The sequence below is a fragment of the Colobus angolensis genome, unplaced genomic scaffold, assembly GCF_000951035.1.
Source record: "Colobus angolensis palliatus isolate OR3802 unplaced genomic scaffold, Cang.pa_1.0 Scaffold117, whole genome shotgun sequence".
Classification (NCBI taxonomy): Eukaryota; Metazoa; Chordata; class Mammalia; order Primates; family Cercopithecidae; genus Colobus; species Colobus angolensis.
In genome coordinates, this window is record NW_012112808.1 from 4,546,076 (window position 1) to 4,563,136 (window position 17,061).

At 42.4% G+C, this 17,061-nt stretch overlaps 1 protein-coding gene across 1 annotated transcript in view; it reads left to right on the forward strand.

Annotated features, from left to right (window-relative positions):
• Positions 1-11,163, forward strand: part of MGME1 (mitochondrial genome maintenance exonuclease 1) — a 22,153-nt gene extending 10,990 nt beyond the window's left edge. Inside the window, exons 4-5 of the mRNA XM_011962887.1 lie at positions 8,238-8,370; positions 9,992-11,163. Of these exons, the coding sequence (XP_011818277.1) occupies positions 8,238-8,370; positions 9,992-10,153 (295 nt within the window). The 3' untranslated portion in view covers positions 10,154-11,163. The remainder of the gene's footprint in view (positions 1-8,237; positions 8,371-9,991) is intronic.
• Positions 11,164-17,061: the final 5,898 nt, after the last annotated feature.

Genomic DNA, 17,061 nt, shown 5'->3' on the forward strand with positions numbered 1-17,061 from the left:
TCTAGAATTCCTGAACTCAAGCAAGCTGCCTGTCTCCATCTTCCAAAGTGCTGGGATTTACAGATGTGATTCACCGCGCCCAGCTAAGAATTTTTTATTTTATTTTATTTTATTTTTTTGAGACAGAATCTCACTCTGTCACCCGTGCTGGAGTGCAGTGATGCATTCAGGGCTCACTACAGCCTCTAACTCCCCAGGCTGAGGCTGTCCTTCCACCTCAGCTTCCCAAGTAGCTGGGACTACAGGGATGCACCCCCACACCCAGCTACTTTTTCTATTTTTTGTAGATGTGGGGTCTCACCATTTTGCTCAGGCTGGTCTTGAACTCCTGGGCTCAAGTGATCTGCCGCCTCAGCCTCTCAAAGTGTTGGGATTACAAACGTGAGCCACCACACCTGCCCGGTTTTGTTTGTTTTTGAGAAGGAGTTTCGCTGTTTTCGCCCATGCTGGAGTACAGTGGCGAGATCTTGGCTCACTACAACCTCTGCTTCCCGAGTTCAAGTGATTCTCCTGCCTCAGCCTCCCTAGTAGATGGGATTATAGGCGCCTGCTATCATACCCAGCTCTTTTTTGTGTTTTTCATAGAGATGGGGTTTTACCATGTTGACCAGGCTGGTCTCGAGCTCCTGACCTCAGGTGATCTGCCTGCCTCGGCCTCCCAAAGTGCTGGGATTACAGGTGTGAGCCACTGTACCCAGCCCTGCTGAATTTTTAATGGGTAATATGCTATTAAGAGTAACTCCCTACACCCACTCTGTATTGAACCTCTGTTTAAAAAGTTCCTGTGTTCCTGAGATATTTTATGACCATATGTACAATCATTTGTCTCCACACTCATTTTTTAACACAACATGCTATACCCTGCTTTTTTCTACTTAAAAAATTATTTTAAAAAAATCTTAGAGGTCTTTTCTTATAGATCTGTAACATTCTTTTCTCATGTAATAATTTTCCACCACCCACAATTAACAGTTAATAACACTGTTGCATTTGCTTACAACTTTTTTTTTTCCCTTATCCCTGGGAGATCTTTTTTTTAAAGAAATATAGCATTACAGATTAACCCCAAATTCTGTTGAACCACCCATGGCCAAAGGCGATCGCCATTTTAAATTTAGCACTATCTTCTTCTAGTCTACCTCCTACGCTCTTTTTTGTTTTTTATCTTTTTTTAATGACCAATGATCCGTGACATAGCATCAGGAGAACTTAAGAATATGTGCCTTCTGTACTCTTAGCACACACTTAATGCTATGTATAATACCCATGCATAGGCAGCCCTTATGTATGATTTCTTGCAGAACTGTGAGAGTCACAATATACAGACATCTCTAGATACACAGTATCACAAAGCTAGTAAGATATTGGGCTCAGGAGTCAGCTGCTTGAGTTTGGATTCTGGCTTGGCTTTTCATCTCAACCTTAGATTAGTTACTTAGTCGCTCTCTGTATGAATTTATTCATCTTTAAGATAAGACAAATGGTAGCACCTACCTCATAGGGTTGTTATAAAAATAAAATGAGATATTCCCTGAACAGTGCTTAATGCATACTATATATTCAGTAGATATTGGCATTATTATTTTGATCTACTTCTTTTTTTAATTTTTTATGGAAATAAGTCTTGCTGAGTTGCCCAGACTAATCTAGAACTGGGAAGGAAATGTGATCCTCCCACCTCAGCCTCCCAAAGTGCTGGGATTACAGGCATGAGCCACCTTGCCCAATCTACTACTCTGTGTGTGTGTGTGAGTCAGAGTCTTGCTCGCCCAGGCTGGAGTGCAGTGGCACAATCTGGACTCGCTATAACCTCTGCTTCCTAGGTTCCAGCAGTTCTGCCTCAGCCTTGTGAGTAGCTGGGATTACAGGTGCCCGGCTAATTTTTTTTGTATTTTTAATAGAGGTGGGGTTTTGCCATGTTGGCCAGGCTGGTTTTGAACTCCTGACCTCAGGTGATTCACCCATCTCAGCCTCCCAAAGGGCTGGGATTACAGACTTGAGCCACCACACCTGGCCCTACTTCTCTCTTAACTCGTGTTTTATATACTTTTGTATGAATGAGCCTTATCCATTTCCCTATTGGGAGCATTCTGGTTATTTCTAGTCTTCCATAATTACAAACAGTGCTGCAGCGAATGTGCCTCTCTGTATATTACAGAACTGTTCTAGGCAGATGCACAGATTCATTTGTTTGTTTTGTTTGTTTTTTTTCTTGAGATGGAGTTTCGCCCTTGTTGCCCAGGCTGGAGTGTAATGGTGCGGGCCACTGCAACTTTCACCTCCTGGGTTCAAGCGATTCTCCTGCCTTGTACTCCTAAGTAGCTGGGATTACAGGCATGCGCCACCATGCCCAGCTAATTTTTTATTTTTAGTGGAGACAGGGTTTCACCATGTTGGCCAGACTGGTCTCGAACTCCTGACCTCAGGTGATCCACCCACCTCAGCCTCCCAAAGTGCTGGGATTACAAGTGTGAGCCCCCACACCTGGCCTGTTTGTTTTAGACGTGTTATATATGCAGTTACAATACATTTAGTTGGTCTGAAGTAGACCTGGACATGACTACTTCTTAAATCTCCCAGGCACTTGTCACTTCACTTGTACCCAGGATATCAAGCCATTGCTATCCTATACTTTCTTTAGGAAAGTTGCTGGGTCAAGGGTATGCATTTTAAATTACCAAGAATATGAGTGAATACATTTAACAATACAGTGTTAGTAATTTTGATAACATTGTGTTTTTAATTTGCATTTTACATAATTGAGACTGAGCATCTTTTCATTTAAGAGCTATTTGTGAACTGTTACTACGCTTTTAATTTGGGTTTATGCTATGATGTTAAAAAATATTTTTGACAAATAATAATTGTATATATTTATGGGCTACAATATATTTTGATATATGTATACCTAATGGAAAGATTAAATAAGCTAATTATCATATCCATCACTTCACCTGTTTATCATTTTTTGGTGGTGAGAACCTTTAAAATCTACTCTTTTGGCAACTTTTAAATATACAATATATTATTAACTATGGTCACCATGCTGTGCAACAGATCACTAAAATTTATTCTTCTGACCTAACTGAAACCTCGTACCCATGGATCAGCATCTTCCCTTTCCCCTTCCCCACTCCCCATCCCTATCCTGTTGTAATCACCATTCTACTCTCTCTATTTCCGAGTTCGACTTTTTTAGATTCCACATATAAAATCATGCAGTATTTGTTTTTTTGTGCCTGGCTTATTTCACTCAGCAAAATGTTCACCATGTTCACCCATGTCACAAATGACAGAATTTCCTTCTTTTTAAAGGCTGTGTAGTATTCTAGTGTGTGTGTGTGTGTGTGTGTGTGTATAAAGAAAATGTGGAGAGAGATACATATATTTGAATGTGTGTATATATATATATACACATCTCCACATTTTCTTTATTCATTTATCCATAGATGGACACTTAGGTTGTTTCCACATCTTGGCGGTTGTGAATAATGCTGCAGTGAACCTGGGATTGCAGGTGTCTCTTCAGCATACTGAGTTTAATTCCTTTGACTGTATACCGAAAAGTAGGATTCCTGGATCATATAGTAGTTCTGGTTTTAGTTTTTAGATGTTTTAGTTTTCTAAGGAACCTCCATGGTGTTTTCTCAAATGGCTATACTAATTTACATGCCCACCAACAGTTTACCAGGGTTCTCTTTTCTGCAGTCCTCACCAACACTTACCTTTTGTCTTTTTGATAACAGCCATTCTAACAGGCATGAGATAATAATAGCTCAGTGTAATTTTGATTTACCTTTCACTAATGATTAGAGATTTTGAGGTTTTTTTCATCTATCTGTTGGCCATTCATGTCTTCTTTTAAGAAATATTCATTGAGCTCCTTTGCCCATTTTTTAATCAAGTTATTTGTTTCGTTACTGTTTAGTTGTTTGAGTTCGTTATGTATTTTGGATGTTATCCCCTTATCAGATATGTGGTTTGCAAATATTTTCTCCCATCCTGTGAGTTGTATCTTCACTCTGTTAATTGTTTCCTTTGTTATGCAGAAGTTTTTTAATTGGATGCATTTGTCTGGTTTTTCTTTTGTTACCTGTGCTTTTGGGCTTCTGTCCGAGAAATCATGGCCCAGATCAGTGTCCGGGAGCTTTTCTCGTGTTTTTTTCTAGCAGTTTTACAGTTTCAGGTCTTAAATTTCAAGTTGCTTTTTGTATGTGGTATGAGATAGGGTACAATTTCATTCTTATGCAAGTCGATACCCAGTTTTTCTAACACAATTGACAAGGCATTCCTCATCATTTGTTCTTGGTACCTTTATTGAAAATCAGTTGACTGTAAGTTCATGGTTTTGTTTCTGGGCTATCTGTCCTGTTCCATTGGTTTAAGGTGTCTTTTTATGCCATTATCATGCTGTTGTTTGATTACAACAGCTTTACCTTATACAGCCATGTTCCATATAACAGTATGTTACAGTCAACAACAGACTGCATGTAAACAGTGGTCCCATAAGATTATAATGGAGCTGAAAAACTCCTATCATCTACTGATGTTATGTTCTAGTGCAACATACTACTCATGTTCATGGTTATGCTAGTGTAAACCTACTATTCAGTCATATCAAAACAGCACATACCATTATGTATGCTACAGTATATAATTGATAATGGTAATAAACAACTATTACTGGCTTATGTATTTACTGTGATTCTGACTCTGTAGGCCTAGGCTAACGTGTATGTTTGTGTCTTAGTTTTTAACAAAGGTTTAAAAAGTAAAAAATAATTTTAATAATAGAAAAAGCATGTAGAATAAAGATATAAAGAAAGAGGCTAGGGCATGGTGGCTCACACCTGTAATCCCAGCACTTTGAGAAACCAAGACAGGTGGACCACTTGAGGTCAGGAGTTCGAGAACAGCCTAGGCAACATGGTGAAACTCCGTCTTTGTTAAAAATGCAAAAAATTACCGGGCGTGGTGGCACATGCCTGTAATCCCAGCTAGTCAGGAGGCTGAGGTAGGAAGATTGCTTGAACCCAAGAAGTGGGGGCTGCAGTGAGCCAAGGTTGCGCCACTGCACTCCAGCCTGGGTGGCAGAGCAAGACTTTGTCTCAAAGAAAAAAGAAAAGGAAAATATTTCTGTATAGTTGGACGATGTGTTTGTTTTAAGATAAGTATTATTACAAGCGCTAATAAATTAAATAAGTGACCAGGCGCGGTGGCTCATGCCTGTAATCCCAGCACTTTGGGAGGCCAAGGTGGGTGGATCACCTGAGGTCAGGGGTTTGAAACCAGCCTGGCCAACATGGTGAAACCCCATCTTTGCTAAAAATACAAAATTAGCCGGGCGTGGTGGTGCATGCCTGTAATCCCAGCTGTTTGGGAGGCTGAGGCAGGAAAATGGCTTAAACCTGGGAGGTGGAGGTTGCAGTGAGCCAAAATCACACCGTTGCACTCCAGCCTGGGCAACAAGAGCGAAACGCCATCTCAAAATAATTAAAGAAGTTTATACAGTAAAAAAGTTAAAGTAAGCTAAAGTTAATGTATTATTGAAGAAAGAAAAATGTTTTTTATACATTTAGTGTAGCGTAAGTGTACAGTGTTTATAAAGTCTACAATAGTATACAGTAATGTTCCACCCAGGCCCTCACATGCAGTCACCACTCACTTACTCACTCACTCACTCACCCAGAGCAACTTCTAGTCCTGCAGGCTGCATTCATGGTAGGTGCCCTATACAAGTGTACCATTTTTTATCTTTTATACCATATTTTTACTGTACCTTTTCTATGTTTAAGTGTGTTTAGATGCACTAATGCTTACTATTGTGTTATAGTTGGCAGCAGTATTCAGTACGGTAACATGCTGTACAGGTTTGTAGCTGAGGAGCAAAGGTCTAGGTGTGTAGTAGGTGATCCTCCGTAGGTTTGTGTAATATACTCTATGTTTGCACAGTGACAAAATCGCCTAACCACGCATTTCTCAGGACATATCCCCGTCATTAAGCTACATGTGACTGTACTTTGAAATCAGGGAATGTGATGCCTCTGACTTTGTTCTTTTTACTCAAGATTGCTTTGGCTATTCGGAGTCTTCTGTGGTTCCATGTGAATTTTAGGAATTTTTTTTTTCTATTTCTGTGAAAAATGATGTTGGAATTTTTTTTTTTTTTTTCTTTTTGAGATGGAGTTTCACCCTTGTCGCCCAGGCTGCAGTGCAGTGATGCAGTCTCAGCTCACTGCAACCTCCACCTCCCAGGTTCAAGCAATTCTCCTGCCTCAGCCTCCCAAGTAGCTGGGATTACAGGTGTACAGCACCACGCCTGGCTAATTTTTGTATTTTTAGTAGAGACAGGATTTCACCATGTTGGCCAGACTGGTCTGGAACTCCTGACCTCGGGTGATCTGCCCACCTTGGCCTCCCAAAGTGCTGGAATTACAGGTGTAAACCACCGTGCCTGGCAGAATTTATTTATTTATTTATTTGTTTATTTTTATTTTATTTTATTTTTTGAGACAGGGTATGGCTTTGTTATCCAGGCTGTTGTACAGTGGTGCAATCTTGGCTCACTGCAAACTCCACCTCGCAGGCTCAGCCTCCTGAGTAGCTGGGACAACAGGCTCCAGCCACAACACCTGGCTGATTTTTTGGTATTTTTCGTAGAGACAGGGTTTCACCATGTTGCCCAGACTGGTCTCGGGCTCCTGAGCTCAAGCAATCTGCCTGCTTCGGCCGCCCAAAGTGTTGGGAATTACAGGTGTGAGCTGCCACACCTGGCCTGCCATTGCAGTTTTGATAAAGATTGCATTGAACCTATAGATTGCTTTGGATAGTATGGACATTTTAACAACATTAATTCTTCCAGTCCATAAACAGAGGACATCTTACCATTTATTTGTATCATTTTCAGTTTCTTTCATCAATATTTTATAGTTTTCAGAATGCTATTAGGGTGTTTTGTTTTGTTTTGTTTTTTCATTTATTAAGTTCTATAATTACAGTACATTGCTACAAACAGTGGTCTGTGGCAGAAATATAGCATGGTGGCTCACACCTGTAATCCCAGCAGTTTGGGAGGCCAAGGCGGGTGGATCACTTGAGGTCAGGAGTTGAAACCAGCCCGGACAACATGACAAAACCCCATCTCTACTAAAAATACAAAAATTAGCTGGGCAAGGTGGCGCACACATGTAATGCCAGCTACTCAGAAGGCTGAGGCAGAAGAATCACTTGAACCCAGGAGGCAGAGGTTGCAGTAAGCCGAGATTACGCCACTGCACTCCAGCCTGGGCGACAGTGAGACTCCATCTAAAAAAAAAAAAAAAAAAGGAACCAGGAATGTCAGCCTTCTAGAATTACTGGGGCCCTTTCCTCAATTACATAAATTGTCAAACTTGGCAATATTACAAAACCATTAAAAAGACAATCAAATTAATCTGTAAGCCTGCACTGTCCAGTAGAGTAGCCACTAACCCTATAGCTATTGAACATTTGAATGTGGTCAGGCCAAACTAAGGTGTGCTGTAACAATATACAAACTAGATTTCAATGACTTTGTACAAAAAAGAATGTAAAATACCCCATTAATCATTTGTTGATTACATGTTGAAATGATATTTTGGATATGTTGGGTAAGTAAAATATTAAAATTTCAGCTGCATTTTTTTTTCTTTTCTGACGTGGCTACTAGAAAATTTAAAATGACACGACTCACATTTTATTTATTTTAGCCAGTGCTGCTCTAGACTGAGTTTGCATGAGGTGTAACTCTGTCTAGAGCTATAGTGACATGTAAGTAATGTACATGCTTTGTACAAAATTTCCCTATAAACTGCTGATTTTGAAATTGAAGTCATGAAAGACAGATTGAACCAATAGAGTCCTTTGAGAGTCACCAGTTATTGGCAAGTATAAACCCCACCAGGATAGGGGAGCGGGGGAGGAATCCACTGGTTATTTGATACAAAAAAAAAAAAAGAAAGAAAAGAAAAAGTGGTGGGGTGCACTTATAGTCCCAGCTACTTGGGAGGCTGAGGTGGAAGGATCACTTGAGCCCAGGAGTATGAGTCTAGCCTGGACAACATATGAAACCCCATCTCTTTTTAAAAAAAGGAAAAAAATGGTGAATAGGAGCGATGGTCATTGGGTGACAACAAACTATACGTAAGAGGAGGGTTAACCTAGTAGAGATTTTCAGTGTCATCTATTACTTACAAAGTCTTCCTGTGGTTTCTCTTTAGGGGCAAGCTGTGTGTGATTGATTGGAAGACATCAGAGAAACCAAAGCCTTTTATTCAAAGTACATTTGACAACCCACTGCAAGTTGTGGCATACATGGGTGCCATGAACCATGACACCAATTACAGCTTTCAGGTCAGGACACAGCCTCTACTTAAAGCTTTGCTCAATGCTTACTTAAAACTGTAACTCCAGGCCGGGCGCGGTGGCTCATGCCTGTAATCCCAGCAGTTTGGGAGGCCGAGGCAGGTGGATCACTTGAGGTCAGGAGTTCAAGACCAGCCTGGCCAATATGGTGAAACCCCATCTCTACCAAAAATACAAAAACTAGCTGGGCATGGTGGCTCATACCTGTAATCCCAGCTACTCTGGTAGCTGAGGCAGGAGAATTGCTTGAACCCGGGAGGTGGAGGTTGCAGTGAACCAAGATTGCGCCACTGCACTCCAGCCTTAGCAAGAGAGTAAGACTCCATCTCAAATCCGTCTCAAAAAAAAACTTCTTGGTCAGAGGGGTAGGAGGAGAAAAACTTTAAAAAAAAAAAAGTTAAAAAATAGAACTCCTTGAGGTTTTCACTCTTTTTTTTTTTTTTTAATCTCTTTTTATCCCGCTGCTTAATCTCTTCCTTGTTCTTCTCCCATTTAAAAAAGCACTTTTTGGCTGGGCACAGTGGCTCACACACTTTGGGAGGCTGAGGCAGGCAGATTGCTTGAGCTCAGGAGTTCAAATCCAGCCTGGGCAACATAGTGAAACCCCATATCTACAAAAGAATACAAAAATTACCTGGACATGGTGGCGCGCACCTATGGTGCCAGCTACTTGGGAGGCTGAGGTGGGAGGATTGCTTGAGCCCAGGAAGTAGAGGTTCCAGTGAACCGAGATCATACCACTGCACTCCAGCCTGGCCAACAGAGTGAAACCCTGTCTCAAAAATAAATAAATAGGCCGGGCGTGGTGGCTCAAGCCTATTATCCCAGCACTTTGGGAGGCTGAGGTGGGCAGATCACCTGAGGTCAGGAGTTCAACACCAGCCTGGCTGGCATGGCGACACCCTGTCTCTACTAAAAATACAAAAATTAGCCGGGCGTGATGGTGTGTGTCTCTAGTCCCAGCTACTTGGGAGGCTGAGGCAAGAGAATTGCTTGAACCCAGGAGGCGGAGGTTGCGGTGAGCCAAGGTTGTGCCACTGCACTCTATCCTGGGCAACAGAGCAAGACTGTCTCTAAATAAATAAATAGCACTTTTTGGCTGGGTGTGGTGACTCATGCCTGTAATCCCAGCACTTTGAAGGAGGCCGAGGTGGGCAGATTGCTTGAGCCCAGGAGTTCAAGACCAGCCTGGGCAACGTGACAAAACCCCATCACTACTAAAAATAAGAAAAATCAGCCTTAAATAGTGCCTGCCTCAGCTCCGAGAGTGCTGTGAGTCAAGATTGTGCCACTTCACTCCACCCTGGACGATGGGAGTGGGATCTTGTCTCAAAGAAGGAAAAAAACAGCACTTTTCCACCCTCTTCTTGGGCTTTTTTTTTTTTTTTTTAATGGCTCTGTAATGATCACAGTCCGGTCTTTAATGTTTTATCTGTCATCTTTGTGTTCTTGTGTCCTGGTGCAGTCTTTGATCAACGTACTTTAGAAACTGAGTTAGGAGATATCCTGTAGATTGTTTTATACTGAGTTTGCCCTGGAGTAAGAAGGAAATGAACCTAAACTCTGGACTACTGTAGTGAAACCAGATTTGCTCTGTGTTTCTTCCTAGGTTCAGTGTGGCTTAATTGTGGTGGCCTACAAAGACGGATCACCTGCTCACCCACATTTCATGGATGCAGAGCTCTGTTCCCAGTACTGGGCCAAGTGGCTTCTTCGACTGGAAGAATATACGGAAAAGAAAAAGAACCAGAATATTCAGAAACCAGAATAGGGAACAGGACGCTATTTGGGAACATTCAGCACCTTCTCACAGTTTGGGAACATAGATTGCCATTTATTCCAGTGTAAAAATGAGGTGCCACTGGATCTGAGTGCTACATGAACACAAGTAGAAGTATTAATGTGTTGAAATGTGTTGTTACCAGAAAGACTGAAAAGCCCCAAAGTCTAGATGTGGAGAGCTAGGCTTCGGCATGTGAAATCCCAGCTATGCTACCTCTTATTTACCTGAAAGCAGGACACGCAGGATGGGCAGTCACGCTGGTGACTCTTGGACTCCCTTGAGGGACCTTTTCTGGGGGGAGATCCCAGGCAGGATGCCCAATCTTTGAGCTGAGATTGGAAGGCAGTGAGGCTGAGGGTGCCAAGATTTCCCCAGGGTTCACCCAGAGGGGAAGGGGCTACACACCCCCAGCCGTGTGCAGGGGGGACACATCAGCCCACCACCGCTGCCAACACCAATGCCTAGAACTAGTTTCATACACTGGGGTTTTCTATACATTTCAGTTGGGAAAAGCTTACATTTAACCTTTTAAAAAAATAAATATGTGATTAGCCTCAACTGAACATTGCCGACTATAAAGACAGTATATTCACCATGTCGCTGGCAATATGCTGTTGCATAACACCAAATAACCCCCAGAAGTAGCCAGAGGCCAGTTTGAACATCACAATTGTAAGTGTTTTAGTAGCTATTTCTGGCGTGAGTCAAGGGATCATGTAGATAGAGTCAATTATTGTTTGTGGAGTTTTTTAGCTATAGGGGAGGGGAACTATTAAAATCCATTTGTTTCTATTCAATAGGTAATAAAAATTATTAGTTGTCACTGGGTTTGGGAAACTTAGATGCCCATTACAGCCCTGGGGAAGGGTTTTCTGTCTTATGGAGTGAGTCTGTTAGCATTTAAGTTATAGTTGCTGCCTTAAAATAGCAGCCTGCTACAATGACTTCTTTGGGTAGCCATTTTCGTAAGAAATAAAATACAAGATATGAGTAATGAAGCTTTGGTTTTGTTTACTTTGTGTGTTTATAGGAAAATTTTGTAAACCTGGAAATCGTTTGCACTTTGTTTATAATTCAGAGTTTTACCACCAGCCCAATAGCTTTGGTGAGAGTTCTATGTAAGTGCATAAAAGAAAGCGTCCTCACTAAGCCCTCAGCCATAGTCACCTGGCAAGGAAAGCAAGATTCGGGTAGGAGACAGGAGGATCAAGGGGGACCGGGGACCTTTGTATTATCCCTATACACTTCTGCGTTCATGTGGGTTTTTCTCAAGCTGCAGATACATATTTCTGTAGCCTGTAATTTCCAGTCAAAAATGAAGTGAGACAATTAAAAGTTGTACTAGCAGAGTTTGCCACTCTGCTCTAATAAGCCTCAACCTAGAATTTAGGAGGCTAGACCTAGCAAAATTTCTTTTTCTTTTCTTTTTTTTTTTGAGACAGTCTGGCTCTGTCAGCCAGGCTGGAGTGCAGTGGGCTCACTGCAGCCTCCACCTCCCGGGCTCAAGCAATTCTCCTGCCTCAGCTTCCCAAGTAGCTGGGATTACTTGAGTCACTTGAGGTCAGGAGTGCGAGACCAGCCTGGCCAACATGGTAAAACCCTGCTTCTCTACTAAAAATTAAAACAGCTGGGCGTGGTGGTGCACACCTGTAGTCCCATCTACCCAGGGAACTAAGACGGGAGAAGTGTTTGAATCCAAGAGGTAGAGGTTACAGTGAGCTAAGGCCACACCACTGCACTCCAGCCTGGGCAGCAGAGCGACACTCCGTCTCAAAAAAAAAAAAAAAAAAATTTAACACATGTGTTAGGAATTGTTGGTTGCGATCTCTTTTGCCTAAGTGATATACTGCATATGAAACTCCAGGAAATGAAACTGAGCATTCAAAGTAAGGAGAGACTCTCCAGGATAATTTAAAATTTTTTAAAGGAGGTGTGTGTATATTGCTTTTCTGAGGAGGCTTTCTCAGAAGTACAAAACGTTGCCTTCCAGTGTTTCATTTTGAGAAAATCCATTGGCTTCAAAGCTAACTGCATTTCCTTTTCCTCCAGAGTTCTACCCATTCTTACCAATGCAGTCAGCAACTGACAGAAGTTCCATGCTGACACAAAAGCCAATTTTGTTTTTTCAAAAAAAAAAAAATATATATATATGCATGTATGTATGTATATATATACACACACACACACACACATATATGGCCTTTTTCCCCCTTACACCTGGCTTCTTCCTCGGAGCCTGATAATCTGCGAACATTAGCCTCTATCAACCTATTATAATTCTAGGAAACCTACCGTTTCATATTTGTCGACCTTGGTAAATACAGGAAGGGGGTTAATCGTAAGTCAGTGTGTTTCTAGGTAACCAATTTGCCTACTGGCTTTAAAAGGAATTGGAGAAGGGTAATTTGTTTTCATCACTGAGGGTTTCCACCTGAGCAATTAAAATTTATTTGATTATAACCTACACTGTGTTCCTGCCCATCCCTCAACAAAAAAGTGAAGGAAGGGAATCATTGGAGAAAAAAACTTTGAAGAAACAAAATAGAGAATAGTTGAAACTTCCATGTTTAAAGAAACAATAAGTTGTTTGGAGCTATGTGTTAAATCACTCAATGCTAAGGAAAAGGTAGAACTGACTGACTTCCTTCCTCCCTCCCTTCCAGCAGCAGAGGCCTAAAAGTTAAGCAGATATGTGCTTCTGCTGGTAAGTCTAACCTACTGATCCACTTCAGTTATTTATACTATTGAAGGAAACTAGAGAGAATCTCTGGGGAGAGACCCCTGAATGAGCAAAAGGCTTGTACGTTGCCTTGACAATAACAATTGTCAGGTTGAGTAATGCATTTGAAGATCCAATCATAAAAAGATGGCCAGGCACAGTGGCTCATGACTAATCCCAGCACTTTTGGAGGCTGAGGCGGGTGGATCATTTGAGCTCAGGAGTTTGAGATCAGCCTGGGCAACATGGCAAAACCCTGTCTCTACCAAAAATACAAAAAATTAGCCAGATTTGGTGGCATGCACCTGTGGTCCCAGCTACTTGGGAGGCTGAGGCAGGATCGCTTGAGCCTGGGAGGCAAAGGTTGTAGTGAGCCAAGATTGCACCACTGCACTCCAGCCTCAGCAACAGAATGAGACCCTGTCTCAAATAAATAAATAATGTTTTGGTTTCAGATTTGAGGTTTTTTTTCCATTTTACTTAAGAAATAGATATAAAATAAGTAGATTGTTCCAGGCCAGGCACAGTGGTTCACACCTTGAACCCAATGCTTTGGGAGGCCAAGGCTAGAGGATCGCTTGAGGCCAGGAGCTGGAGACCAGCCTGGGCAACATAGAAAGACTCCCATCTCTAAAAATTAAAAAGTAGTGTAATCCCAGCACTTAAGGAGGCCGAGGCAGGCAGATGACGAGGTCAGGAGATCAAGACCGTCCTGGCTAACACGGTGAAACTCCGTCTCTACTAAAAATACAAAAAATTAGCCAGGCGTGGTGGTGGGCGCCTATAGTCCCAGCTACTCTGGAGGCTGAGGCAGAAGGATGGCATGAACCCGGGAGGCTGAGCTTGCAGTGAGTGGAGATCACGCCACTGCACTCCAGCCTGGGTGACAGAGCGAGACTCCATCTTGGGAAAAAAAAAAAGTCGTCGGGCATGGGGGTGCATGCTGATAGTCCTAGCTACTTGGGAGGCTAAGACAAGAGGATCACTTGAGCCCAGGTGTCCAAGACTGCAGAGAGCTTTGATCACACCACTCCACTCCATTTTGGGTGAAACCTTGTCTCTAAAACAAACAAACAACAACAACAACAAAATAGACCAGGCCTGCATGGTGTTTCATGTCTGTAATCCCAGCACTTTGGGAGACTGGGGGGGGGTGGATCTCCTGAGGTCAGGAGTTCAAGACCAGCCTGGCCAACATAGTGAAATCCCATCTCTACTAAAAATATAAAAATTAGCCGGGCATGGTGGCGGGCACCTGTAATTCCAGCCATTCAGGAGGCTGAGGCATGAGAATCGCTTGAACCCGGGAGGCAGAGGTTGCAGTGAGTCAAGACCGTGCCACTCCACTCCAGCCTAGGCAACAGAGCAAGACTCAGTTTCCAAAAAAAAAAAGAGCATTACAGATAAAAGCTGTTGCCTTGTTTCTTAATCCCATTTCCCTCTCCCCTGAGATAAATGCTGTCATAAATTTGATGTGGGATTTTTTTGTAGTTTTACTGTGTGTACTGGTTTCCACGTATAAGATAGTTTTGCTTTCTGTGTTTTTAGATTTACTTGCTTTGTCTCAACTTTGTTTTTGAGATCTCTCCAGGTTCACCAATTCTAGATTTTTCATAACTACTTTTAACTGTTCTGCACTTCTCCCTCCTGTTTTATTGTCATGCTAATGGACTGTTCGCTTAACAGTGTTTTGCTACTCCAGACGATGCAGCAGTGGACACCTTTGCACGCGTTTTCTGGTACACACAAGGCACATGCAATATAGTAGAAAGTGCAGTGTGGATTGTGACTGTGCCACTCACTAGCTCTGTGACCATGGACTAGTTACTTGACTTTTTGTTGTTGTTGTTGAGCTCGTCCTCCGGGGTTCACGCCATTCTCGTGCCTCAGCCTCCTGAGTAGCTGGGACTACAGGCATCTGCCACCCCGCCCGGCTAATTTTTTTTTTTTTTTTTTTTTTTTAGTAGAGACGGGGTTTCACCGTGTTAGCCAGGATAGTCTCGATTTCCTGACATAGTGATCCACCCGCCTCGGCCTCCCAAAGTGCCGGGATTACAGGCGTGAGCCACCACGCCTGGCCTGTTACTTGACCTTTTTTGTGCTTGATTTCCTCATTTGTAATTTGGGGGAAAATAATAGTACCTGCTTCTTGAAATTGCGAGGATTCAATGAGATAAGCACTCAGAAAAGTGCCTGACATATGTTGGGAACAAAATGTTAACCATTCTGCTATCAAATGATCAGACCTGGACGTGTCTCTGCTGGGTCAAAGTTTGAACATTACCACCAAATTCCTCTCCAAAACACTGACATCGACTTACAGTCCCACCAGTGGTGTCTGAAATTTCCTGATTTCTCGCATATTCACTAACACAAGAGTTGTGAGCCCCCCATCTGATGGGATGAAAACCATTTTTTTTTTTTTTTTTGGAACAGCATTAATGCGTGAATAAAATCTGCTTTAAAACGCGACTGCCATCTAGCGGTGAGAGGAGTACACTGCAATTATGGGGCAGAAGCCAAAAATGGGCGGACCTACATCTATCTCAGGGTAATTTGGGCATTTTAGTCACCAGCACAGGTCTGTTTTGAATAAAATCAACTACATGAGCGTTCCTCCATTATATCTCTATTTTCAGGCAGCTTGTACCTCTCACTTTTTCTACTACAATAATATGGAAGCCTGGCTACACAGCCCAGTGAGGCCCCTTGCTACCAAATGCATCTGGGTCACTGGTTCAGAAAAGTGGAGTGAGATAAATTAGAAATGAGGCTATTTACCAAACTGGCAGGAAACTGCAGCTCCAACCAGGGCGGGCTTCCCACAGGCAGTACTGACTCTCCAGCAGGAGAGATGGCAATGCGCGCGTCGGTGCAGGTCACACAGGTGCTGCAGGGGACTCTGTTCAGTCGATCACCAGAGCCCCAGTTAACAGGTCCCAATCAGCCTCAGCCATTCTGCTGTGAGGACTTCTAAAAGGATTGAAAAGTGTATGAAAATGTTAGATATTAATCATCAGAGACATAGATATGGTTTTAAAGATCTGTTAGATAACAGATGTTATCTAACAGGTTAGGTAACATGTTACAATTTTGTAATGAACAAAAATGTTCATTAAAGGTAACAGTGTAAAAAGGCGATGTTGCTGAAATGTAACCTAATGTGTCTTTAAGTAATAGTGTCACTAAATTAATGGTATATTAAAAGTTGAAAAAAAGAAGCCGTGTGCGGTGGCTTGTGCATGTAATCTCAACATTTTGGGAGGCTGAGGCCGGCAGATTGCTTGAGCCCAGGAGTTCAAGACCAGCTTGGGCAACATGGCAAAATTCTGTCTCTACAAAAAATACAAAAATTAGCCAGGCATGGTGGTGCACACCTGTAGTCAGGCCCAGCTACTCAGGAGACTGAGGTGGGAGGATCACTTGTGCCCGGGAGGTGGAGGCTACAGTGAGCTAAGATCACACCACTTCACTCCAGCCTGGGGGACAGAGTGAGAACCTGTCTCAAAAAAAGGAAAAAAAAATGTTAAAAAAAGAAAACAAATTCTAAACAACAGCAAGCTAAGGTCAACTGTGATTAGAAGCATTCATTCAGGCAAGTCTAGACTGTCCCACAGCACCAGTCTCACCCATTACTAAGCTGTTGTTTGTGCTGATACCTTTGCATAAAATAACTTCCCTTCCTCCCTTTGTTCAGCCATATCTTGCCTAAGAGCTTGGACCTGAACCGCAGTCTCACTGATGATCTGTTCAAGTCTTACCTGCGCCACAGGAAACAAAATGGTATAGGGCAGGAAGCAGGAGCCTCAGAATTGGGCAGGTGTGGGTTCAAATCCTGCTGTGCAATGCTAACAGTCACTTCAGCTGTCCATGCCTTTTTCCTCGCTAGTAGTTTGGGGAAGAGTACTAACCTCACTGCTGCTGGAAAGATTAACATAGGAAATGTGTGACAAATGCTGAACATGGAATAGGCACTGGGCAAAGATCAGCTCCTTCCTCCTTGAAATCGACTCTACCCTTCACTGAACTCTTGCGATGCCTTTGTTTTTACCACCCACTTTGATTCTTGTTCATATTCTACGTTTTTCTGTTACTTCATCATTTCAGATGTATATGTAACAAACACGGTGAAAGCCCATCTCTACTAAAAATACAAAAAATTAGCCAGGCGTGGTGG